Source organism: Pleurodeles waltl, chromosome 6 (assembly GCF_031143425.1).
Source record: "Pleurodeles waltl isolate 20211129_DDA chromosome 6, aPleWal1.hap1.20221129, whole genome shotgun sequence".
Taxonomy (NCBI): domain Eukaryota; kingdom Metazoa; phylum Chordata; class Amphibia; order Caudata; family Salamandridae; genus Pleurodeles; species Pleurodeles waltl.
Window position 1 is genome coordinate 1152093653 of NC_090445.1, and position 27650 is coordinate 1152121302.

At 45.2% G+C, this 27650-nt stretch overlaps 1 protein-coding gene across 1 annotated transcript in view; it reads right to left on the minus strand.

The window, feature by feature from the left end:
- ADAMTS14 (ADAM metallopeptidase with thrombospondin type 1 motif 14) overlaps window positions 1–27650 on the minus strand; it is a 654816-nt gene that overhangs the window by 15413 nt on the left and 611753 nt on the right. The window contains exon 20 of the mRNA XM_069240367.1: window positions 4511–4640. Coding sequence (XP_069096468.1) covers window positions 4511–4640 — 130 coding nt within the window. The remainder of the gene's footprint in view (window positions 1–4510; window positions 4641–27650) is intronic.

A 27650-nucleotide genomic window follows, 5' to 3' on the forward strand; every position in this document is an offset into this window, starting at 1 on the left:
AAAGCAACACAATGACCATAAATGGCGGAGTTAACTCATCACTGCTAAAAGGAATAAATGACTTGAGACACAACTGACAGTCCGTCCTATTCTTCAGTTTGAAATCCGCATGTTACTGGGTTAATGCAGCTATGAACAATTGAAGTCAATGATTTACCTGATGATCCGTGTAGGGGAACCATTTGGGTGTCAGCAGTCGTTGCAATAACAACACACATGGTTTCTTCAGAAGCCCTGTGTCTGATTCTGTATCTCATTACACCTTTTCAAAAACTTAATGGTATCAAGGGATCCTACCGGCTGGTTGACTTGACCATCCATCCAGTGGCTTGTGGCTTGGATTAGGCACATCTAAAACCTGAGACCCTCAGCTAAAATGTTTCAGAAGAATCTAAGTAATCGTGGGGGTAAATGAAACTGACAGATGTGCACACACTTAGCCCAATGCAACCGGGAGTCGGACATTTTGTGGCATAATCATGAACAGACATAATATGGCACAGTTGATAATAAAACTCAAATTCGAAATATAATCAATCGATAATGTAAAAGCATTATAACAATTTCACAAGCGTAATATGCAGGACATAAAATCCATGGTCCAAAGAATTTAAGTGCTAGCACTAAATGTTTCAGTTGAATAGCAAATGCTGTCTTTAAATATCTTAAAATTGCAATCACCACGCATAAGGTTTCGATTGTTCAGCACAGACCATATCCTACATGACCATCTTTTGCACCAAAATTGTGAAACAGAGGCCTTATTTCTACCTTCAAAGTGTAACGTTCTATAAGCAGCTTATTAAAAAATGCATATGTCGAGCAATTGTAGTGCACGCCATTCTTTCTTGCTACATCTTTCCTAATTTCCAACTCTCACTTTTAACGTAAAGACACCAAAGCATGAATTTTGCATATAAATCTGGGGGCAGATTTATGAAAAATGGCGCTGCATCTACTGCAGCACCACTTTTCTTGCACCCCTTAGCTCCCCCTTAACACCACCATGTGTGCGCTGTATTTAAAATATAGTGCACAATGGCGGTAGTAAGGGGGACTAGCGTTATAATTTTTGATGCTAGTCCGGAGCTTTGCAAGATTAGCGTAAAAAATTATGATGCTAATCCTGCAAAGCACCCAGAGGTCCATTGTAACCAATAGGAGCCTCTTTTTAACTCCTACACTTAGCAGGCATTAAAAAATGTGATAAAAATGGCGCAAAGGAATCTCATAGATTCTGTTGTGCCATTTTTATGGCCCATTGGTGCCGGAACGCCCCTTTACATACATTATGGCTGAGGCAGGCATAATGTGGGGCAAGGGGTTACAAAGTGGCGCAACGCAAGCATTATGCCACTTTGTAAATATGATGTGGCGTTTTTGCCCTTCTAACACCACATTACTATAAAAGAAAATGATGCTAATGTGGCGTTGGAATGATGCAAGGCCACCATAAATCTGGGCCTTGGTGCCTGAAATGGTTCAGTGTTCTGTTGTACAGTTGATCAATGCCCTAGGTAGACTTAAGCTTAACCCATGAGTGTTGTGGGGGGCATTGCAGGCATCTTGATTCTGGCATGGATAAAACTTTGTGTTTTTCAAGAGGAGATCATATAATCAGTTGGCCTAAATTCATGTACAAGTTTAAAATATGGTAAGGAATGTGCACCTGAGAGAGTTAAAGGGGCAATCAAGTAAATGGTGAAAGGACAGTTGCAAACTCTGCGGGCAAAGCAGCGTATTAGTGAATAATGTCACTAAGGTCCTGATTTACCCTTTTTTTCTGATGCATTTCTGTCCATTTTTGATGCAAAAGCGGCGTAAACGTACAAAATACATTTGTATTTTGTAAGGTTACACTGCATTTTATGATGCAAAAACGTCGCAAACTTACAAAATACAACTGGAATGGCATGGCAAGCAAAAAAACTGATGGATTAAATCCAGATCTGTGACTGGGGTGAATGTTTGATTTGGTCTGCATTCCGTCCAACAGTTGTTGTTTTTGAATTTGTCGCCTCAAGAGGGAAGGGTATGCCCAGATGTGGGTCCCGTGTTTGCTATTTCACCAGATTCAAGCTAGCCTGGTCGATGAAGGGTGATACCCGGAAACTGGTCCCAGGATGCTTGTTTCTGGTCCAGGGAGGACCTGGCCTGGCAGTTTGGGCTGGACTGTTCCCTTGGGGAACAGGGTCAAGACTGATTTTCATATGGCTGGGTCCAAACTGGAATGGCATGGCAAGCAAAAAAACTGATGGATTAAACGCAGATGACTGGGGGTGAATGTTTGATTTGTTCTGCATTCCATCCATCAACTGTTGTTTTTGCATTTGTTGCCCCAAGTGGGAAGGGTATTCCCGGATGTGGGTCCCATGCTTGCTATGCCCCCAGATTGAAGCTAGCCTGGTTGATGAAGGGTGATACCCTGAAACCAGTCCCAGGATGCTTGTTTCTGGTCCAGGGAGGTCCTGGCCTGGCAGTTCGGGCGGGACTGTTCCCATGTCGAACAGGGCCAAGACTGATTTGCATATGTCTGGGTCCAAACTGGAATGGCATGGCAAGCAAAAAAACTGATAGATTAAACCCACGACTGTGACTGGGGGTGAATGTTTGATTTGTTCTGCATTCCGTCCATCATCTGTTGTTTTTGCATTTGTCTCCCCAAGTGGGAAGGGTATGCCCAGACGTGGGTCCTGTGCTTGCTATGCCAAAAGAATCAAGCTAGCCTGGCTGATGAAGGGTGATACCCTGAAATCTGTTGGTTTTTACACTGTAATGATAACACAGATGCAAAGAAGACTTCAGGAAGTGCACTGACAGTACACCGCTAAAAAGGGGGCAAACTGTTAATTCACCCCCGGAGAGCAGCTCTAATGAGAGGGGATATGGGGTCCATGTATCCGTCGGCAGGTGGCTGTAGTTTGTAAGGGATCTCTCTCCATTCTTTGATGTGCTGGTGTGTTTCTGCCTCTTCTGTGAAAGATGGAGTGGCTTTGAGGCAGCAGCTCTTTATTTCACTTTAATGTGCAGCCCTCAAGGTTTGCGAGTTTGCAGTTTGCCAGGAAGCAGCACATTCACCATAATAGGGTGCACTTTCAGTAAGGGTAAGTACTCCCTGTAAGCAACACAGACCCAGATATGACTTTTGTTGATTTTAGTATCCACAGTTTTACTGCATTAGTTGTATTTTCAAACTTTGTATGATACCTTATGGGGTTCTATTGCTGTGGGAAGGTATATCAAATTAAGTTTTAAGCAACTGCATTTTAACTAATGATGGTCATACATTGTTTTGACAAAAGTGTATTGTTTATATGGACATGCTGTCTTAATACACTCACATTTACTACTATTTTTAAAGAAATAATTTTACTTTAAAGTGGTTTGCCTCATGTTATATCAAATTATGGGTCACATGTACGAACAATTTTACACGTTGCAAACAGCGACTCTGGCTGTTTGCGACGTGCAAAATGCACTTCCTGATGTACAAACCCAGTTTTGCGATTCGGTAAACTTTTTACCGAACCGCAAAACGGGATTGCGACTCGCAATTAGGAAGGGGTGTTCCCATGTATGATTGTTTTGTGACTGCGAATGCGGTTTCAAAACAATTGCAGTTAGCACCAGTGTCACACTGGTGCTAACACATTCGCATGGGACCCCTTCCCCTATGTGAATGTCACTGAAAACATTTTTTCAGAGCAGTCAGAGGTGCTCTGAAAAAATGAAACAAAAACGTTTCATTTTTTGTTTTTGTAATGCATCTCGTTTTCCTTTAAGGTAAACGGGCTGCATTTCAAAACAAGAAAAACTGCTTTATTTAAAAGCATCCACAGACATGGTGGTCTGCTGTCTCCAGCAGGCCACCATCCCTGTGAGGGCCACCATTCCCAAGGAGGTCGCAAATTGCGACCTACATCATGAATAATCATGAGGTGGGCATTTGCGACCCCCTTGCGAGTTGCAAATAGTGTCAATGACACTATACTACATACGTTTTTGCGACTCACAAATTGCGAGTCGCAAAACATAACTTTGATACATGTAGCATATTACTTCCAGTATCTCAATTCAAGTTCACTGTTTGCAGGACTCTCATTTTGAAATCTGGCCTATATTATATGTTCCATCTGTTTGCAACTTAATTTGATTAATTCCACATAGTCTCTAGGGAAGAAATAAAAACATATCTCATTATGTCACTGTTAATAGCCACAGACATAAATGTTTCTTGTTTAAAAATAAATTATTATGTTATTGTTAATATCCTTGGAAAAAATATCTTTTTCATTTGGACTCGTATTTGAACTTGTCTTTTACTCAATTTTTCAGTGCCATACATTTGAATCTGATTCAAATGATAGATTTTGTGCCAAATAGGTACACATTGCAGCTGCCAGAGTAGAACACAAAAGTAGAATCTGGAAACCTATCTCAAATACAAAACAATAGGGGTCAATGTGTCCCAGGCCATGGTGTACTGAGTTAAAAGTTAGAATTCTGTTACCTGGACATGGTGGTGGTTTGCAGACTTGAAAGGTTTCTGGCTTCTCGATGTCACACTGGCCAATGCTGTTATCGCTGGCTTTGCATACCACCTGGCGCTGCTGGATCCCTTCACCACAACTAGCTGAGCACTGGGTTTAAGGGAGCAATACATAAATAACCAAATAATAAATAATGCATACAAAATTAGATTTTACTATTGTGCATGACTATCTTTAAGAAGTGCGAGTGTCACAATCTCCCACCAGCAGATAAACGCAGAAGAGGAAATAGACAAACAAGTAGTTGGCAAATAGGTGATGCACACCTTCGCCCACGAATGTGGTTGTCTAGGTCCTTCTTCATGGGTCTGAGGAGTACCCGAGAATCTAGAAAACAAGATCCCTCTCTCCCACTTACACTCTCTCTCTGTCCCTCTCCCTCTCTCTCTCACACACACACACACACACACAAACCCAACCACCTGCACACCTAACCCCACCCCACCCCACCTCACAAATTAAAATCAGAAAGGAGCTGATCTGAAAGACATTTCTCAAAGTGATTTGCAATGCCTCTGCACAATGACAGAATGTAGTCTCAAAAGGCATTGGTACACTGGTATGGTATTTTGTAGGTTTTGTTTCAGTATCAAGCTTTGATAATTCTAGAAAAGTAAATATACAGCTAGAGAACAGCCAATATGGAACTTAGGGACAGACGTATTGGTGTACCAAGAAGAGAGTGGGCAAAAGTGGTTGCAAATTGCACACCAACTTTTACTGAATCCATTCTAATTTTGCAAACTAACATATGCACAAATAGATATTAAACAACACAATGGCCCTTGGGCAGAGAAGACTGATTATTATTTAAAATAATATTTCAATGTATTAATCAAGTATATCTTGAAAATTAGTCTTGAGTAGAGAGTATATTTGAAAAGTTCTCAAACTTGTATTACAAAATGAGCCATAAGCATTGCGTATTCATTCTGCTTGACTCCACCCTTCAACTCAACCAGACACTAAATCAAACAAACCTATATCAGATACATATACAAAAGTCAAACAGTGAGGAAATATTCACATCAGGAGAAACCAACTGTAATGTTTTACACTGAGCATTTGAAGGTGAAACAGAAATAATATTCCCAAAACCATTCGACCTCTTCGATGTGCTGAATGTGTATAAATGTACAAATAGATCTGTTCACAAAAACAAAAGCATAATGGGTCCCAATTCAACCTTCCCCTTGAATATTAATGAGTCAAGTCACAAATTGTGACCTATTATGGTTTGCTGCCATCACAGGGATAGACGCCTGCTGGGGTCATCAGACCACAATGTCTGTGACTGCTTTTAAATAAAGCAATTTTTTTAACACAGCCTGTTTTCCTTTAAGGAGAGAGGGGTGCCTTAAAAAAAAGAAAAGTTTAACTTACATTTTTTTAAGCAACCATAGGACAACTGCCTTCTCTTTTGAAATGGTTTTGCCAATATTCAGAAAGGGGAACGAGCCCCTTGAGACCCCTTCCTTTGGCAAATGCCTCACCACTACCTTTTGGTTATCAATAAAACATTAATGATTTACAACCAGATTTCCACTGCAAGACATTAATACATTCCACTGTGAATTGGTATGTGGATGGGACGCCCCTTATAAATACTGATTCAGTGTGTAGTCGCAAATTCAAATTGCAATTCGGTCACTTTTGATCAGATCACAATTGGGTTTCAGATATACCAAAAAGCTTTTTGTGAGGTTGCTAATTGCCTAATTCTGCTAATTGGACTTTCTGTGAATGGAAAAAAGATTCACACACCTGGCCCTTATTATTTTTTCTTAACACTAGTAAACAGCTAATAACTGTGGCAGTTTCAATCCAATCCTACACATTTCAAATGTGCTAAAATGTCTCAAATTGGGTTTAAGGATCCATACACAGATACATACTTTAAACCCCCTTCTGTTTATATCATACTAGTGTGGAACTGTGACTTGTCCTGCCTCTGGTCCCTCCGACAGGACACCCTTTGCAAATCTGCAACTTAGATTCAATTATTGTAGATTTGCAGCTGCTCTTGGAATGTTGGCTAAGAACTTGTAAAATAAACGCAATGAATGAAAGTATCAACCTTTCCTGAGGTATGATGCTTACTATTCTTGTGTCTAGCTAGTCCACTTCATAAAACTGGTGGACATAGAGAGAGGTTGCGCTATCGCTTAGACAATCTGCATGATAATAGAGCTTGAATGTGGAATTGGGGAAGGTGTTGACCTAAAAAATTAGTGAGGCAATATGTTCCTAAAGACATGATTTGAAACAGCATTGCAAAAGCAGAAATACAGTCAATAAGAAAAGAAAGGTATGACTCAAGAAGGAGTTTGGGTACGATAATTTAGAGAAAACAATGAATGTTTATTTTAAATATTACACTACGGTAGTGTGGGAAGCTGGCTATGTATATACTATATCAAAATTAGATATAGGGGGTCATTACAACCCTGGCGGAAGGCGGTAAGACCGCCAACAGGCTGGCGGTCTTACTTTGTGGAATTATGACCATGGCGGTTACCGCCATGGTCATCCGCCGGTTCTCCGTTCCGCCCGCAGGGCTGGAGACCTGGGTCTCCAGCCCGGCGGGCGTCACTATACCGCCGGCGGTATTTGGACCCGGCTTACCGCCGTGGATTTCCAGCGTTTTGAACCGCCATGAAATCCATGGCGGTAAGCACTATCAGTGCCAGGGAATCTCTTCCCTGGCACTGATAGGGGTCTCCCCCACCCCTCACCCCGACCCCGACTCCCTCCCCTACCCTCCCACCACCCCTGCAACCCCCCAAAGGTGGCAGGGCCCCCCTCCCCACCCGACCCCCAACATCAATTGACCCATACCCACACAACACGCACGCAGGCACCACCTACATACTTACACGCACACACGCCGACATACATGCCTACATGCACACACACAGTCATACACGCACACCCACATTCAAACATACATGCACACATCCATACATACATACCCACAGACATACACACACTCATTCCCATCCACACAACCCCCCTGCAGTCATACACGCACTCACACAGCCCCTCTACATACACACACGCACACCCCCATGCACCCACACAACACCCAATGCCCCCCCACCCCCCTCCCCTCACGGGCGATCGACTTACCTGGTCCGACGATCCTCTGGGAGGGGACGGGAGCCATGGGGGCAGCTCCGCCGACCCCACACTGCCAACAGAACACCGCCACGGTGAATCACAGGACGTGATTCGCTGGGCGGTGTTCTGTTGGCGTGGCGGTTGACCAACCTCCACTTCCCCGCCTCCCGCCAGTATGGCTGTTGGCGGCTCTCCGTCCATAAAAGGATGGAGAGCTGCCAACGGTCATAATAGGCAGAGCGGCAAACCGCCACCACTGGCGGTTTTCCGCACAACGGTCACTTGGCGGTCTTCAAAAAAGACCGCTGAGGTCAAAATGACCCCCATAGTGTGCACAGAGTCCAGTGGTTCCCAAAGAGGCTTGACAGAGGCAATAATAGAGAATATTAATGCTCTATTTGTGGTAGTGTGGTCGAGCAGTTAGGCTTATCAGAGGGTAGTGTTAAGCATTTGTTGTACACACACAAGCAAAAAGTGAGAACACACACTCAATGACTGAACTCCAGGCCAATAGGTTTTTTAAATAGAAACATAGGGCCTGATTCTAACTTTGGAGGACGGTGTTAAACCGTCCCAAAAGTGGCGGATATACCACCGACCGTATTACGAGTCCATTATATCCTATGGAACTCGTAATACGGTAGGTGGTATATCCGCCACTTTTGGGACGGTTTAACACCGTCCTCCAAAGTTAGAATCAGGCCCATATTCTTTTGTTAATATATTTTTTGAACCACAAGATTCAGATTGCAGGTAAGTACATTAAATGTAAGGTACTTTGCATAGGTATAGTTAGAACTTTGAATCAAAACAGTAATTTACACAGTTTTTCATAAAATGGCAATAAGCTATTTTAAAAGTGGACACTGCAATTTTCAACAGATCCTGGGGGAGGTAAGTATAGTATAGTTAATACAGTAAGTAAAGCGCTTACAAGTTCAGTCTCCAGGGCATAGGTAGCCCACCGTTGGGGGTTCAAGTCAACCCCAAACACCCAGCACCAGCAAAACAGGGCCGGTCAAGTGCAGAGGTCAAAGAGGAGCCAAAATAACATGGGCACCTATGGAGACAGGGGGTGCTCTGGTTCCGGTCTGCAGGCAGGTAAGTACCCGCACCCTCAGAGGGCAGACCAGGGAGGTTTAGTAGAGCACTGGGGGGGGCCCAAGTAGGCACACAAAACACACCCTCAGCGCACAGGGGTGGCCGGGTGCAGTGGGCAAACAGTGTGTCGGGTTTGTAATAGGATTCAATGGAGGGACCTGGGGGTCACTCTGACATTGCAGGCAGGGCAAAGGGGGGCTTCTCGGACCAGCCACCGACTTGGCAAGGGTGAGGGCCTCCTGCTGGTCACCACTGAACCAGTGGTCGGTTTCTCACAGGCCTGGGGCTGCGAGTGCAGTGCTTCTCCAGGCGTCGGATATCTTCGTCCTGGGCAGTCGCGGTCAGGGAGGTCCTCGGGATACCCTCTGCAGGCGTTATCGCTGGGGTGGAGGGAGGTCAGCCAGGGTGGACACATCATCAGAGTCGCCTGGGGATCCTCTCTCGGTCATTGGTTTCTCTGGACAGGGCCTGGGGCATCAGGTTCAGAGTGGTGGGGACTCACGCTCCTGGAGTGAGGTGAGAGTCCCTTTAAAGATAGTTTCTTCTTTCTTTGGTTGGAGAGGTTCACTGTCCACAGGAGTTCTTGATCCTTTGTAGTTGCAGGGCAGTCCTCTGAGTCGGTAGAGGTCGCTGGGCCCGCAGGATGCGTAGCTCATGCAGGTTCTCTGAAGTTGGAGACAGGCCGGTAGGCTGGGGCCAAAGCAGTCGTCGTCTTCCTTCTTCTCTGTGGGTTTTTTTCAGCTAGATAGTCTTTCTTCTTTGTAGGTCATCAAGAATCTGAAGTCCTGGGTTGAGGGTCGCCCCTAAATACTGAATATAGGGGTGTGTTTGGGTCACAGGACAGTAGCCAATGGCTACTGCCCTTGAGGGTAGCTACACCCTCCTTGTGCTCCCTCCCTTTGGAAAGGGGAGCACATCCCTATCCCTATCCCTATTTGGCTAAATCCTTCCAAACAAGATGGAGGATTTTTCAAAGGGGTGGTCACTTCAGCTCTGGCCACCTTAGGGGTGGACCTGGCTGAGGTGGGGACTCCTCCTTGTTTTTCTCATTATCCCTCTGGACTTGCTGCCAAAAGTAGGGGCTCATCCAAGGGGCAGGTATCTCCACTGACTGGAGTGCCCTGGGGGCATTGTAGCACCAGGCCTGAGACTTTGAGGCTCACCAGCAGGTGTTTCAGTTCCTGCAGGGGGAGGTGTGAAGCACCTCCACCCAGTGCAGGCTTTGTTTCTGACCCCAGAGATTACAAAGGCTCTCACCCCCGGGAGTCAGAAACTTGCCTCTCAGTGGGAGGCTGGCACAGACTTGCACTGAAGGAATGGATAAAATACAGGGGGCATCTCTAAGGTGCCCTATTTGTGCATTTTTTAATAAATCCAACACTGGCATCAGCGTGGGTATATTATTCTGAGAAGTTTGATACCAAACTTCTCAGTGTTCAGTGTAGCCATTATGGAACTGTGGAGTTTGTTTTGACAAACTCCCAGACCATATACTTAATATGGCCACACTGTACTTACAATGTCTAAGAACGGACTTAGACATTGTAGGGGCATAATGCTCATGCAGCTTTTCCCTCACCTGCGGTATAGTGCACCCTGCCATAGGGCTTTAAGACCTGCTAGAGGGGTGACTTACCTATGCCACAGGCAGTGTTTTGTGTGCATGGCACCCTGAGGGTGATGCCATGTCGACTTTGCCTTTTTCTCCCCACCAACACACACAATCTGCAATGGCAGTGTGCATGTGTAAGGTGAGGGGTCCCTTAGGGTGGCACAACACATGGCGCAGCCCATAGGGACCTTCCCTCGTTACAAGGACCTTCGTACCACTGGTACCTTTTACAAGGTACTTATCTGTGTGCCAGGGGTGTGCCAATTGTGGATGCAATGGTACATTTTTAGTGAAAGAACACAGGTGCTGGGGCCTGGTTAGCAGAGTCCCAGCACACTCTCAGTCAAGTCATCATCAATATCAGGTAAAAAGTGGGGGGTAACTGCAACAAGGAGCCATTTTCCTACAGGTAGACAAAAATACTGGTCAATTCCACAGAACAAAGAAAATAAATTTCTGTAAAGGCTATTGGTAATAGAATAGATGCAATAATGAGCAAAATCAGGATAACAGTCTAAGAGCTTGATTTTGACCTTGGCGGATGGGATACTCCATCACAAATGGGATGGATATCCCATCCACCTTATTACAAGTTCCATTATATCCTATGGAACTTGTAAAACGGCGGGGATATTCGTCATTTTTGTGATGGAGTATCCCATCTGCCAAGGTCATAATCAGGTCCTAAGTCCAAATGTGCAGCAAATCAAAAAGAAATCGGGCATCCCTAGTAGATAACCGAAAAAGGGCTTTTTATAGTACTCTCTAGCATAGACATCCATGAACAATGGCACAGTCAGTATCTGATGAGCAAATGTATCTTTTTGATAGCAAATCACAGCTCAGCATTATTAAACGCATTTTAAACCTACCATGTTAATAATATCCCCTAATATGAATATATTTAAACTCTTTCTGACCTAACTTCATTTGGGATAACAATTGCTTTACAATAAACAATGGAAAGACTCATCATTGTTCTGTCTACCATGTGCTAGCAGGAAGAGCCTGGATGTCGCACAGGCTTTGAGAACAGCATATCATTATAAAACAAACAGTGCACATGGTGTTGTGTGCTGCGTCAAAATGAAAAAAATAAACATGCAAAAACATTATTAAGCAGCAGGTGTCTTAATCAAAATGGCAGCGAGGCCTAGTTGAATCCTAGTTAAGCATTGGTCCGAAGACTGTATCCCTAAAGATCTAAGTGTTTTCATTTCAGTTGCAACTGGTTCAGGTTAATATGCACATATACTTCTAATCAGTCTAGGGGCAGTGGAAACAACATCTTGGCCAAGTCCGTAAAATGTTGCCAAGGGCATAATGTCTCTTCTCAGATAGTTTGCCCTGTGACCACTAAATCTAAACATAGTAAGAGATGCAAGATACAAGAAAATACCTAGAATATCCAACAGGTAAATTTAGGGCAGTCTGAAACCGACCACTGCAGGTCATAAGCAGTCAAGATGACAATCTGATCTATCTGCGATTGACCGTCAGTATTGTAAATGAACTCTTTAATGGGATCGGCAAGTGCAATCAAGACTGAGTTTTCTGGGGGGCGTGGCTGGAGGTCACGCAAGATGGCCGCTGCTCTTTAGAGATCCAGGAGGCTTCAGCACTTCCTGGAAAGAAGGAGATGTTTTCACATCAAAATGATTAATTTCTTCAACATTTTTGAGCACTGGAGCTCTGCCAGGCATAAATATGCCTTTATCTTACAGAGACATTGAGTTTTTAAGTCATTTCAGAGACTTCATGTGAGGGCTTGAGGTAATTATTTATCTGTGTCATTTGCGTTTTCACTTGTAAGCCTCTGCACAAACCTAAACTTTCACAGAGATGTTTCTATTTGACTTTTAACTGCTTGCCTGGATGTGATTCTACAAATCTAGTTTCCTCTGCAATGGAATATTGATTACCTTCTGACAGCCAGCTGAACTTTTGACCTTTCTCTTCAAACACATTTAGCTGAGGTTTTCAACCTTCAGTATTCACTGGCAGCTCTTGTCAAGGAGCTCTTTCAAATTGCTCTTCATAACATGGTAAATGCTTTCCTTTGATGGAGGGGATTTTTTCCTTTTCAGAAGGTTCCCTTAAAACTAGTCACCAATTGTTTGACTATGTGCAGTAAAGTGCTTTGCTCTTGTGGTATTCTGTCATGTCTGTTATGAGAGAATAATTTAGGATTTTCTATTTATATATTTTTTATTATATTTTGCTCTGTTGTTGGAAACTTCTGGCAGCAGCTTCTCATCATAATATAATTTCATCAACACCTCACATTGCTGGCTTCCTATTACCAAATTGCTCCTGGCTTTTATGGGGAGACCACATAATTCTCAGAGTTGCCAGTCATCATCTTTCTCCAAGTCTAATGATCCTCTTCGAGTGGTGCGCACACATATAACTAAATCTTCTCTACCATCTGCTTTAACAATGGATAGTGCTGCAGTCTTTTTAAAGGATAGTGCCTCTTCAGCTTATGCTGTTGGCGCAATTGCGAAAAAAACATCTAACACCTCCTCCGTCAAGCGCCCCAAAAAATACCTTGATTCTCCCTCAAAATCACCTACACATCTTACTCTAGATGATGTCATGGAGGAATTGCGTGCACTAAAGCCCTTTATGATGGACACTAATGCCTTTTTGCAACGTATTGAGGAGCAATGGTCCCAACGCGAACAACAAATTTGTACTCTGGAACAGAGAGTCAGTAGCTTTGAAGATTGTAACACTGTCAATCCTCAGATCTCTAAAGACATAGCTCAACTTAAAAGGCTTACCGAAAACTTAGAAAACAGAAATAGGAGAAATAATCTTCGCCTTTTTGGGATTCCAGAAAGTTCTGAAGGCTCTAACATGATTGCATTCCTTCAAACAGCAATACCTTCAATTCTTCGCTTGCCTCCTACCTCTCCCCTCTCTATCCAACGGGCACCTTGTTTAGGTCCACAGACTTCAACTGGCCCTCCCTAGAGGAATTATTATTCTCTTTCTCCAATTTACTGACTTGATGCAAATACTCTCAGAAGCCAAAAAGATGGGATCTTTGCTATGGTCATGTCATAAAGTGTTTTTCACACAAGACTTCTCTCCTGCTACAGCTGCAAGTCGCAAACAGTTTTTGGACTTATGTCCACAACTCAAATCCTTGAATATTCGATATGGTCTTCTTCACCCATGCCTTTTCAAAATTACATTCAAGGACAAATCTTACTCGTTTGAGGAACCTTCAGCACTACAAATGTTTATTAACCAACACAAAACAGAAGCAATGGAACTAGGAGCATCTGCAATTACTTGAAGATATAATGTAATTTGTCTTTAACCCCTTCTGTGCCCAGGACGTAATGGTTACGTCCTGAGGCACAGTGCTGCTGTGCCCAGGACGTAACCATTACGTCCTGTGCACAGAGCCCAGGGGGAGCGCTAGCGCTCCCTCTGTGGGGTTCCCCCCCACCCCCCCAAGTCAGGGATGGAAGGGGAAGCCCTTCCCCTCCCACCCCCGACCCCCCCCAAACCCCCCCTGTGACGTCAGCGCGCGAGCGCACGCTGATTAGTCACAGGGTCTCCCCCATCGCGCTGGAAGCAGGGCTTCCAGCGCGATTGAAAGAGAAATGCTTTTGCATTTCTCTTTCAATCCCATGGGGGAGGCCCCGAGAGGCTTCAAAGGGAAGGAAATGTATTTCCTTCCCTTTGAAGTCTCTCACAGGTTTCAAAAGCCGGATTGCTTGCAATCCGGCTTTTGAAACCCCACTAGACACCAGGGATTTTTTTTTTTTCAATGAAATTGGCAAAAGGGAGCGACCCCTTGGGCAAGGGTCGCTCCCAGGGGGGGCATTTTTTTAGGAAGGCCTTTTCTGCCCCCCCTGGGGGCAGATTGGCCTATTATTAGGCCGATCTGCCCCCAGGGGGGGCAGAAACCTCTAGGCACCAGGGAGCTTTTTTTTTTTTTTTTTTTTTTTGTGATGTTCTCTTTTTTTTTAGGTGGGGAGCGATCCCTTAGGCAAGGGTCGCTCCCCTACGGGGCAATATATATTTAGGCCATTTCTGCCCCCTTTGGGGGCAGATTGGCCTATTTTGATGAGGCCAATCTGCCCCCAAGGGGGGCAGAAACCATTAGACACCAGGGAGTTTTTTTTTTGCGCAAATTTCACGCAACAGGAGCGACCCCTTGGGCAAGGGTCGCTCCCATGGGGGGCATTTTTTTGGGAAGGGCTTTTCTGCCCCCCCGGGGGCAGATCGGCCTATTATTAGGCTGATCTGCCCCCAGGGGGGGGCAGAAACCTCTAGGCACCAGGGATCATTTCTTTTATTTTTTACTTTTGTTATGTTTTCTTTTTTTTTTAGGTGGGGAGCGACCCCTTAGGCAAGGGTCGCTCCCCTAGGGGGCAAATTATATTTAGACCATTTCTGCATCCCTTGGGGCAGATTGGCCTATTTTGATGAGGCCAATCTGCCCCCAAGGGGGGCAGAAACCATTAGACACCAGGGAGTTTTTTTTTTTGCGTGAATTTCACGCAAGGGGAGCGACCCCTTAGGCAAGGGTCGCTCCCTGGGGGGGGGGGTTATTTTAGCCCATTTCTGCCCCCCTGGGGGGTAGATCAGCCTATTTTGATTCGGCTGATCTGCCCCCAAGGGTGGCAGAAACCACTAAGCACCAGGGATTTTTTTGTTTTTTTGTTTTACAGATGGGGAGCGACCCCTTGGACAAGGGTCGCTCCCCTGGAGGGGCAAAATGTATTTAGGCCATTTCTGCCCGCTTTGGGGGCAGATCGGCCGATTTTAGGAAACCACTAGGCAACAGGGATCTTTTTTTGCGCCGTCACGCAAGGGGAGCGACCTTGTAGGCAAGGGTCGCTCCCCGGAGGGGAGGGTAGGGGGGGCAAAATTATTTTAGGCCATCTCTGCCACCCCTGGGGGCAGATCGGCCTATTGGTATTAGGCCGATCTACCCCCAGGGGGGGCAGAAACCTCTATGCGCCAGGGCAAAAAAAAATTCTGTGTTTTTTTTTTTGTTTGTTTTTTCTTTTTTAGAGATGGGGAGCGACCCATCAGGCAAGGGTCGCTCCCCTGGGGGGCAAATTGTATTTAGACCATTTCTGCCCCCCTTGGGGGCAGATTGGTCGATTTTAGGTCAATCAGCCCCAAGGGGGCAGAAACCACTAGGCACCGGGGATTTGTTTTTTGGTGCCAATGTCATGCAGGGGGAGCGACCCCGTAGGCAAGGGTCGCTCCGAGGGAGGAGGGGGAGGGTTGGGGGGGCAAATTTATTTTAGGCCATTTCTGCCCCCCCCTAGGGGCAGATCGGCCTATTATTAGACTGATCTGCCCCCAGGGGGGGCAGAAACCTCTAGGCGCCAGGGCAATTTTTTTTTTTGTTTTTTTGTTTGTTTTTTGTTTGTTTGTTTTTTTAGAGATGGGGAGCGACCCATCAGACAAGGGTCGCTCCCCTGGGGGGCAAACTGTATTTAGAGCATTTCTGCCCCCCTTGGGGGCAGATTGGTCGATTTTACGTCAATCTGCCCCCAAGGGGGCAGAAACCACTAGGCACCGGGGATTCGTTTTTTGGCGCCAATGTCACGCAGGGGGAACGACCCCATAGGCAAGGGTCGCTCCTGGTGGGGGGGTGGGGGTTGGGGGGGAAAATTTATTTTAGGCCATTTCTGCCCCCCCTGGGGGCAGATCGGCCTATTATTAGGCCGATCTGCCCCCAGGGGGAGGCAGAAACCTCTTGTTGCCAGGGCAAATTTTTTTTTGGTGTTTTTTTTTTTTGTTTGTTTGTTTTTTTAGAGATGGGGAGCGACCCATCAGACAAGGGTCGCTCCCCTGGGGGGCAAACTGTGTTTAGACCATTTCTGCACCCCTTGGGGGCAGATTGGTCGATTTTATGTCAATCTGCCCCCAAGGGGGCAGAAACCACTAGGAACCGGGGATTTGTTTTTTGGCGCCAATGTCACGCAGGGGGAGCGACCCCGTAGGCAAGGGTCGCTCCGAGGGGGGGGTTGGGGGGGCAAATTTATTTTAGGCCATTTCTGCCCCCCCTAGGGGCAGATCGGCCTATTATTAGGCCGATCTGCCCCCAGGGGGGGCAGAAACCTGTAGGCGCCAGGGCAATTTTTTTTTGTGCGTTTTTTTTTAGAGATGGGGAGCGACCCATCAGACAAGGGTCGCTCCCCTGGGGGGCAAACTGTATTTAGAGCATTTCTGCCCCCTTGGGGGCAGATTGGTCGATTTTAGGTCAATCTGCCCCCAAGGGGGCAGAAACCACTAGGCACCGGGGATTTGTTTTTTGGCGCCAATGTCACGCAGGGGGAGCGACCCCGTAGGCAAGGGTCGCTCCCATGGGGGGGGGTGGAGGTTCTGGGGCAAATTTATTTTAGGCCATTTCTGCCCCCCCTGGGGGAAGATCGGCCTATTATTAGGCCGATCTGCCCCCAGGGGGGGCAGAAACATGTAGGCGCCAGGGCAAACTTGTTTTTTGTGTTTTTTAGTTTGTTTGTTTGTTTTTTTAGAGATGGGGAGCGACCCATCAGACAAGGGTCGCTCCCCTGGGGGGCAAACTGTGTTTAGACCATTTCTGCCCCCCTTGGGGGCAGATTGGTCAATTTTAGGGCAATCTGCCCCCAAGGGGGCAGAAACCACTAGGCACCGGGGATTTGTTGTTTGGTGCCAATGTCACGCAGGGGGAGCGACCCCGTAGGCAAGGGTCGCTCCTGGGCAGGGGGGGTTTGGGGGGGTGGGGGGTCAAATTTATTTTAGGGCATTTTCCCCCCCCTGGGGCCGGCTGAGCTAGAGGTCAAAATCCACAGGTAGGCACTTTGCAAAAAACACCTCTGTTTTCCTTCAAAAATTTGGCTGTGTCCACGTTGCGCTTTGGGGCGTTTCCTGTCGCGGGCGCTAGGCCTACCCACACAAGTGAGGTATCATTTTTATCGGGAGACGTGGGGGAACGCTGGGTGGAAGAAAATTTGTGGCTCCTCTGAGATTCCAGAACTTTCTGCCACAGAAATGTGAGGAACATGTGTTTTTTTAGCCAAATTTTGAGGTTTGCAAAGGATTCTGGGTAACAGAACCTGGTCCGAGCCACACAAGTCACCCCATCTTGGATTCCCCTAGGTCTCTAGTTTTCAGAAATGCACAGGTTTGGTAGGTTTCCCTTGGTGGCGGCTGAGCTACAGGCCAAACTCTACAGGTAGGCACTTTGCAAAAAACACCTCTGTTTTCCTTCAAAAATTTGGCTGTGTCCACGTTGCGCTTTGGGGCGTTTCCTGTCGCGGGCGCTAGGCCTACCCACACAAGTGAGGTATCATTTTTATCGGGAGACGTGGGGGAACGCTGGGTGGAAGGAAATTTGTGGCTCCTCTCAGATTCCAGAACTTTCTGCCACAGAAATGTGAGGAACATGTGTTTTTTTAGCCAAATTTTGAGGTTTGCAAAGGATTCTGTGTAACAGAACCTGGTCCGAGCCACACAAGTCACCCCATCTTGGATTCCCCTAGGTCTCTAGTTTTCAGAAATGCACAGGTTTGGTAGGTTTCCCTTGGTGGCGGCTGAGCTACAGGCCAAACTCTACAGGTAGGCACTTTGCAAAAAACACCTCTGTTTTCCTTCAAAAATTTGGCTGTCTCCACGTTGCGCTTTGGGGCGTTTTCTGTCGCGGGCGCTAGGCCTACTCACACAAGTGAGGTATCATTTTCATCGGGAGACGTGGGGGAACGCTGGGTGGAAGGAAATTTGTGGCTCCTCTCAGATTCCAGAACTTTCTGCCACAGAAATGTGAGGAACATGTGTTTTTTTAGCCAAATTTTGAGGTTTGCAAAGGATTCTGGGTAACAGAACCTGGTCCGAGCCACACAAGTCACCCCATCTTGGATTCCCCTAGGTCTCTAGTTTTCAGAAATGCACAGGTTTGGTAGGTTTCCCTAGGTGGCGGCTGAGCTACAGGCCAAAATCTACAGGTAGGCACTTTGCAAAAAACACCTCTGTTTTCCTTCAAAAATTTGGCTGTGTCCACGTTGCGCTTTGGGACGTTTCCTGTCGCGGGCGCTAGGCCTACCCACACAAGTGAGGTATCATTTTTATCGGGAGACGTGGGGGAACGCTGGGTGGAAGGAAATTTGTGGCTCCTCTGAGATTCCAGAACTTTTTGCCACAGAAATGTGAGGAACATGTGTTTTTTTAGCCAAATTTTGAGGTTTGCAAAGGATTCTGGGTAACAGAACCTGGTCCGAGCCACACAAGTCACCCCATCTTGGATTCCCCTAGGTCTCTAGTTTTCAGAAATGCACAGGTTTGGTAGGTTTCCCTAGGTGGCGGCTGAGCTACAGGCCAAAATCTACAGGTAGGCACTTTGCAAAAAACACCTCTGTTTTCCTTCAAAAATTTGGCTGTGTCCACGTTGCGCTTTGGGGCGTTTCCTGTCGCGGGCGCTAGGCCTACCCACACAAGTGAGGTATCATTTTTATCGGGAGACGTGGGGGAACGCTGGGTGGAAGAAAATTTGTGGCTCCTCTGAGATTCCAGAACTTTCTGCCACAGAAATGTGAGGAACATGTGTTTTTTTAGCCAAATTTTGAGGTTTGCAAAGGATTCTGGGTAACAGAACCTGGTCCGAGCCACACAAGTCACCCCATCTTGGATTCCCCTAGGTCTCTAGTTTTCAGAAATGCACAGGTTTGGTAGGTTTCCCTAGGTGGCGGCTGAGCTACAGGCCAAAATCTACAGGTAGGCACTTTGCAAAAAACACCTCTGTTTTCCTTCAAAAATTTGGCTGTGTCCACGTTGCGCTTTGGGGCGTTTCCTGTCGCGGGCGCTAGGCCTACCCACACAAGTGAGGTATCATTTTTATCGGGAGACGTGGGGGAACGCTGGGTGGAAGGAAATTTGTGGCTCCTCTGAGATTCCAGAACTTTCTGCCACAGAAATGTGAGGAACATGTGTTTTTTTAGCCAAATTTTGAGGTTTGCAAAGGATTCTGGGTAACAGAACCTGGTCCGAGCCACACAAGTCACCCCATCTTGGATTCCCCTAGGTCTCTAGTTTTCAGAAATGCACAGGTTTGGTAGGTTTCCCTAGGTGGCGGCTGAGCTACAGGCCAAAATCTACAGGTAGGCACTTTGCAAAAAACACCTCTGTTTCCTTCAAAAATTTGGCTGTGTCCACGTTGCGCTTTGGGGCGTTTCCTGTCGCGGGCGCTAGGCCTACCCACACAAGTGAGGTATCATTTTTATCGGGAGACGTGGGGGAACGCTGGGTGGAAGAAAATTTGTGGCTCCTCTCGGATTCCAGAACTTTCTGCCACAGAAATGTGAGGAACATGTGTTTTTTTAGCCAAATTTTGAGGTTTGCAAAGGATTCTGGGTAACAGAACCTGGTCCGAGCCACACAAGTCACCCCATCTTGGATTCCCCTAGGTCTCTAGTTTTCAGAAATGCACAGGTTTGGTAGGTTTCCCTAGGTGGCGGCTGAGCTACAGGCCAAAATCTACAGGTAGGCACTTTGCAAAAAACACCTCTGTTTTCCTTCAAAAATTTGGCTGTGTCCACGTTGCGCTTTGGGGCGTTTCCTGTCGCGGGCGCTAGGCCTACCCACACAAGTGAGGTATCATTTTTATCGGGAGACGTGGGGGAACGCTGGGTGGAAGGAAATTTGTGGCTCCCCTCAGATTCCAGAACTTTCTGCCACAGAAATGTGAGGAACATGTGTTTTTTTTAGCCAAATTTTGAGGTTTGCAAAGGATTCTGGGTAACAGAACCTGGTCCGAGCCACACAAGTCACCCCATCTTGGATTCCCCTAGGTCTCTAGTTTTCAGAAATGCACAGGTTTGGTAGGTTTCCCTAGGTGGCGGCTGAGCTACAGGCCAAACTCTACAGGTAGGCACTTTGCAAAAAACACCTCTGTTTTCCTTCAAAAATTTGGCTGTGTCCACGTTGCGCTTTGGGGCGTTTTCTGTCGCGGGCCTAGGCCTACCCACACAAGTGAGGTATCATTTTCATCGGGAGACGTGGGGGAACGCTGGGTGGAAGGAAATTTGTGGCTCCTCTCAGATTCCAGAACTTTCTGCCACAGAAATGTGAGGAACATGTGTTTTTTTAGCCAAATTTTGAGGTTTGCAAAGGATTCTGGGTAACAGAACCTGGTCCGAGCCACACAAGTCACCCCATCTTGGATTCCCCTAGGTCTCTAGTTTTCAGAAATGCACAGGTTTGGTAGGTTTCCCTAGGTGGCGGCTGAGCTACAGGCCAAAATCTACAGGTAGGCACTTTGCAAAAAACACCTCTGTTTCCTTCAAAAATTTGTCTGTGTCCACGTTGCGCTTTGGGGCGTTTCCTGTCGCGGGCGCTAGGCCTACCCACACAAGTGAGCTATCATTTTTATCGGGAGACGTGGGGGAACGCTGGGTAGAAGGAAATTTGTGGCTCCTCTCAGATTCCAGAACTTTCTGCCACAGAAATGTGAGGAACATGTGTTTTTTTAGCCAAATTTTGAGGTTTGCAAAGGATTCTGGGTAACAGAACCTGGTCCGAGCCACACAAGTCACCCCATCTTGGATTCCCCTAGGTCTCTAGTTTTCAGAAATGCACAGGTTTGGTAGGTTTCCCTAGGTGGCGGCTGAGCTACAGGCCAAAATCTACAGGTAGGCATTTTGCAAAAAACACCTATGTTTTCCTTCAAAAATTTGGCTGTGTCCACGTTGCGCTTTGGGGCGTTTCCTGTCACGGGCGCTAGGCCTACCCACACAAGTGAGGTATCATGTTTATCGGGAGACGTGGGGGAACGCTGGGTGGAAGGAAATTTGTGGGTCCTCTCAGATTCCAGAACTTTCTGCCACAGAAATGTGAGGAACATGTGTTTTTTTAGCCAAATTTTGAGGTTTGCAAAGGATTCTGGGTAACAGAACCTGGTCCGAGCCACACAAGTCACCCCATCTTGGATTCCCCTAGGTCTCTAGTTTTCAGAAATGCACAGGTTTGGTAGGTTTCCCTAGGTGGCGGCTGAGCTACAGGCCAAAATCTACAGGTAGGCACTTTGCAAAAAACACCTCTGTTTTCCTTCAAAAATTTGGCTGTGTCCACGTTGCGCTTTGGGGCGTTTCCTGTCGCGGGCGCTAGGCCTACCCACACAAGTGAGGTATCATTTTTATCGGGAGACGTGGGGGAACGCTGGGTGGAAGGAAATTTGTGGCTCCTCTCAGATTCCAGAACTTTCTGCCACAGAAATGTGAGGAACATGTGGTTTTTTAGCCAAATTTTGAGGTTTGCAAAGGATTCTGGGTAACAGAACCTGGTCCGAGCCACACAAGTCACCCCATCTTGGATTCCCCTAGGTCTCTAGTTTTCAGAAATGCACAGGTTTGGTAGGTTTCCGTAGGTGGCGGCGGAGCTACAGGCCAAAATCTACAGGTAGGCACTTCGCAAAAAACACCTCTGTTTTCCTTCAAAAATTTGGCTGTGTCCACTTTGCGCTTTGGGGCGTTTCCTGTCGCGGGCGCTAGGCCTACCCACACAAGTGAGGTATCATTTTTATCGGGAGACGTGGGGGAACGCTGGGTGGAAGGAAATTTGTGGCTCCTCTCAGATTCCAGAACTTTCTGCCACAGAAATGTGAGGAACATGTGTTTTTTTAGCCAAATTTTGAGGTTTGCAAAGGATTCTGGGTAACAGAACCTGGTCCGAGCCACACAAGTCACCCCATCTTGGATTCCCCTAGGTCTCTAGTTTTCAGAAATGCACAGGTTTGGTAGGTTTCCCTAGGTGGCGGCTGAGCTACAGGCCAAAATCTACAGGTAGGCACTTTGCAAAAAACACCTCTGTTTTCCTTCAAAAATTTGGCTGTGTCCATGTTGCGCTTTGGGGCGTTTCCTGTCGCGGGCGCTAGGCCTACCCACACAAGTGAGGTATCATTTTTATCGGGAGACGTGGGGGAACGCTGGGTGGAAGGAAATTTGTGGCTCCCCTCAGATTCCAGAACTTTCTGCCACAGAAATGTGAGGAACATGTGTTTTTTTAGCCAAATTTTGAGGTTTGCAAAGGATTCTGGGTAACAGAACCTGGTCCGAGCCACACAAGTCACCCCATCTTGGATTCCCCTAGGTCTCTAGTTTTCAGAAATGCACAGGTTTGGTAGGTTTCCCTAGGTGGCGGCTGAGCTACAGGCCAAAATCTACAGGTAGGCACTTTGCAGAAAACACCTCTGTTTTCCTTCAAAAATTTGGCTGTGTCCACGTTGCGCTTTGGGGCGTTTCCTGTCGTGGGCGCTAGGCCTACCCACACAAGTGAGGTATCATTTTCATTGGGAGACGTGGGGGAATGCTGGGTGGAAGGAAATTTGTGGCTCCCCTCAGGTTCCAGAACTTTCTGCCACAGAAATGTGAGGAACATGTGTTTTTTTAGCCAAATTTTGAGGTTTGCAAAGGATTCTGGGTAACAGAACCTGGTCCGAGCCACACAAGTCACCCCATCTTGGATTCCCCTAGGTCTCTAGTTTTCAGAAATGCACAGGTTTGGTAGGTTTCCCTAGGTGGCGGCTGAGCTACAGGCCAAAATCTACAGGTAGGCACTTTGCAAAAAACACCTCTGTTTTCCTTCAAAAATTTGGCTGTGTGCACGTTCCGCTTTGGGGCGTTTCCTGTCGCGGGCGCTAGGCCTACCCACACAAGTGAGGTATCATTTTTATCGGGAGACGTGGGGGAAAGCTGGGTGGAAGGAAATTTGTGGCTCCTCTCAGATTCCAGAACTTTCTGCCACAGAAATGTGAGGAACATGTGTTTTTTTAGCCACATTTTGAGGTTTGCAAAGGATTCTGGGTAACAGAACTTGGTCCGAGCCACACAAGTCACCCCATCTTGGATTCCCCTAGGTCTCTAGTTTTCAGAAATGCACAGGTTTGGTAGGTTTCCCTAGGTGGCGGCTGAGCTAGAGGCCAAAATCTACAGGAAGTCACTTTGCTAAAAACAGCTCTGTTTTCTGTGATATGTCCACGTTGTGTTTTGGGGCATATCCTGTCGCGGGCGCTAGGCCTACCCACACAAGTGAGGTATCATTTTTATCGGGAGACTTGGGGGAACATAGAATAGCAAAACAAGTGTTATTGTCCCTTGTCTTTCTCTACATTTTTCCCTTCCAAATGTAAGACAGTGTGTAAAAAAGACATCTATTTGAGAAATGCCCTGTAATTCACATGCTAGTATGGGCACCCCGGAATTCAGAGATGTGCAAATAACCACTGCTTCTCAACACCTTATCTTGTGCCCATTTTGGAAATACAAAGGTTTTCTTGATAGCTATTTTTTACTCTTTATATTTCAGCAAATGAATTGCTGTATACCCGGCATAGAATGAAAACCCACTGCAGGGTGCAGGTCATTTATTGGCTCTGGGTACCTAGAGTTCTTGATGAACCTACAAGCCCTATATGTCCCCGCAACCAGAAGAGTCCAGCAGACGTAACGGTATATTGCTTTAAAAAATCTGACATTGCAGGTAAAAGTTACACAGTAAAACGTAGAGAAAAAGTGATGTTTTTTTCACCTCAATTTCAATATTTTTCTTTTTCAGTTGTTATTTTCTGTAGGAAACCCTTGTAGGAGCTACACAAATTACCCCTTGCTGAATTCAGAATTTTGTCTACTTTTTAGAAATGTTGCGGTTTCTGGGAATCCAGCGTTGGTTTCATGCCCATTTCTGTCACTGACTGGAAGGAGGCTGAAAGCACAAAAAATCGTAAAAATGGGGTATGTCCCAGTAAAATGCCAAAATTGTGTTGAAAAATTGGGTTTTCTGATTCAAGTCTGCCTGTTCCTGAAAGCTGGGAAGCTGGTGATTTTAGCACCGCAAACCCTTTGTTGATGCCATTTTCAGGGGAAAAACCACAAGCATTCTTCTGCAGCCCATTTTTCCCATTTTTTTGAAAAAAACGAAATTTTCACTGTTTTTTGGCTAATTTCTTGGCCTCCTTCTGGGGAACCCACAATGTCTGGGTACCTCTAGAATCCCTAGGATGTTGGAAAAAAAGGACGCAAATTTGGCGTGGGTAGCTTATGTGAACAAAAAGTTATGAGGGCCTAAGCGCGAACTGCTCCAAATAGCCAAAAAAAGGCTCGGCACAGGAGGGGGAAAAGGCCTGGCAGCAAAGGGGTTAATGTCCTTTCTTTTTTTTTTTTTTTTCCTCTGGACATTTTAATAGTAATATTTTTGTTTAATATTTATATCCATGGTTTTCCTTCTCTGCATATTCTTATTTTCTTATATATATATATTTTTTGTTTAGATAGTGTTCTTTGTGCAATCCTCATGTTCCTTTCCCAACCGTATCCCTTTCTCACCATCCAAACTGTTCTCCTACACGTTCCACTGGTAAGCTTTGATTTTTATTGTTTTTCATGTCACAGTCCTTTATTGTAGTTATTACGTTATTTGGTCTCCTGAATGGTACATTTTTCGTTTGTATGTTTTTTTTTTCTCCATGAAACTTGCCTTCATATGTTTTAATATCTAATATCACTTTTCTTGTGCTGAAGCCACTCTTGCCTGTCTTTTCAGGTTCTCCGCTGTCCCTCTACCTTTCGGGGTATTCACTTTCTATCTTATTCTCTTTAGCTTTCGTGGACTTTAGTCTCTGTATTGCCACATCCATGTATATACAACTTCCGTAGGTCATCTTCCTCCTTTCCTTTTTCTTTACTATATTGTTTCTTTCCCATTTCTTTGCTTTTGCAAAATTGATATGCCTAGCTTTTTCCTTCTTACAGCAGTTGTTTATTAATACTTCTTGTTATGCAACTTAGAACTGTTACTTGGAATGCTAAGGGGCTTAAACACCCCATTAAACGTCAGCGTGTCTTATCTCACCTAGCTCGTTTGAAATGCCACATTGCTTTGTTGCAAGAGACTCACCTCAACGACTCTGAGACAATTAAGCTTAAAAAACAATGGGTGGGCGACATTTTCTACTCCCCTTCCATCACAAACAAAAATGGGGTAGTTATACTCTGTCATAAATCTCTCAAACCTACCATAATTTCACAGCATCAAGATACAGAAGGTCGCTGGGTACTTGCTACATTTACAATTGACAATATTTCTCTTACTATCCTAAATATATATGGCCCCACACATCCAGATCAAAATTTTTGGAAGAATCTTTCACATATTGTCTCTGAACATTCCTCAAACAATTTACTAACAGGTGGTGACTGCAACCAAATTCTCGATCCATTTTTTGACAGACGTTCCACGTCACGTTTCATTCCACATGCCTCCCACAAAGCTTTTAAAAACTTTATTTTACAGCATTCTCTCTCTGATTCCTGGAGAGTATGCAATCCCGACCTCTTGGAATACTCTTTTTATTCTCCTACCCACCATTCCCATTCTAGGCTTGATTATATCTTTCTGAGTAAAGGTTTATTGCAACATATGCTCAACTCTGAAATCGGTGCTATTTTGATCTCAGATCACGCACCTGTGATTACTGACCTTGATCTTTTTCTTAATGGTTCTAAAACATCTTCATGGAGGTTTAATAACTCTCTACTTTCAGATGCTACTTTTATCGCTTCCTACAGTAAGTTTATAGAAGAATACTTTCACATCACCGATAGTGATCAACTATCATTTAATTTTGTGTGGGATGCATTCAAAGCAGCCTCTAGGGGTTTCATCATAAGTTACGCTCACTCAAAAAAAAAGTCTGCTCAACAAAAATCGACTTCCATCCTTGAAAATATAAAGTCCCTAGAACATGAATACTATACTCACAAAACTAGTAAATCACATCTTGAGGCACTAGTCTCAGCTAAAATGGAGTTTAACCAATATACCACTGAACAAGCATGCAGCACCCTCCTGAAAATAAATGCCAGATATTATGGTGGTAACAATAAAGCTGGTTCTCTTCTAGCTCGATATTTGAAACAAAGAAAAGAAAAAACAACTATTAAATCTATCACAGATAACAATGGTGTTAAACACTTTAGAGATAAAGATATAGCATTGTGTTTCGCTTCTTACCATAAGGACCTGTACACTCCAGAACACATACCAACAGTTGAATCTCTCAACCAATATTTCTCTAATCTCAAACCAAGAGAACCATTGCAGATTGACCTCTCATCTTTAGACCAACCCCTACAACTTACCGAACTACATACAGCTTTACAATCTCTCCCCAAGGGTAAGGCTCCAGGCCCAGATGGCTTCACAGTAGAATTCTTTATTCAGTTTGCTAAGTCTCTTTTCCCCAAACTCTTTCAATTACTTAATCACTTTATAATGTCAGGTTCTGCATCTGGCTCATTTACGGAGGCCATGATTTGTCTTATTCCCAAAAAAGATCGGGATGCGACTGACTGTAAAAATTATAGACCCATATCTTTAATTAATACTGATTGTAAACTCTATGCCAACATTTTAGCTCTCCGTTTACTCCCATATATACCTGACCTTATTGATTCTCATCAATCTGGTTTTATCCCTAATGGAAATGTAGCAGATAATTCCTGTACTTTTTAAAATATTATTAACAAGGCATCTAAACTTAAGATTCCTCTGGCAGCTTTATCATTGGATGCAGAAAAGGCCTTTGATAGGGTCTACTGGGGTTTCTTGTCGAAAGCATTGGAATGGCATGGACTAGATACTAAATTCCGACATTTTATATCCATTCTTTATTCCTCACCATGTTCCTCGGTTATAACAAACGGTATCCGATCTCCTTTTTTCCTCTTAAAAGGGGTATGCGTCAGGGATGCCCATTATCTCCTTTACTATTTATTTTGGCTCTCGAATCTTTTCTATACCAATTAAAAACGTCTGAACAATTTACGGGGTTTCAAATTAATGATGCACACATCAAATTTATGGCAAATGCTGATGATATTCTTTTGTTCATGTCTCACCCTGACACTTCTCTTCCTGCATTCCTGCATGAGCTCAACTTATATTCTGATGTATCTGGCTATAAACTTAATATAGACAAAACAGTGGTCTTAGCACTTAAGGCTCATTGCACTGGCTATGTATTCCTTGATGCAGGATTATCTTGGAATTCTTCTAAGATTAAATGCCTAGGGGTATGGTACTGCACTACTCTCAAGGATACTTTAAGGACTAATTTAGAAATCTTATCTGCAAAGCTTGTAGATCTCACACAGAAATTGTCTCCGTTATATCTCACGTGTTCGGGCCGCTTGGGCACCATTAAGATGATGCTTCTCCCTATCATTAACTTCTTCCTTATGATACTTCCTATTAAGATACCT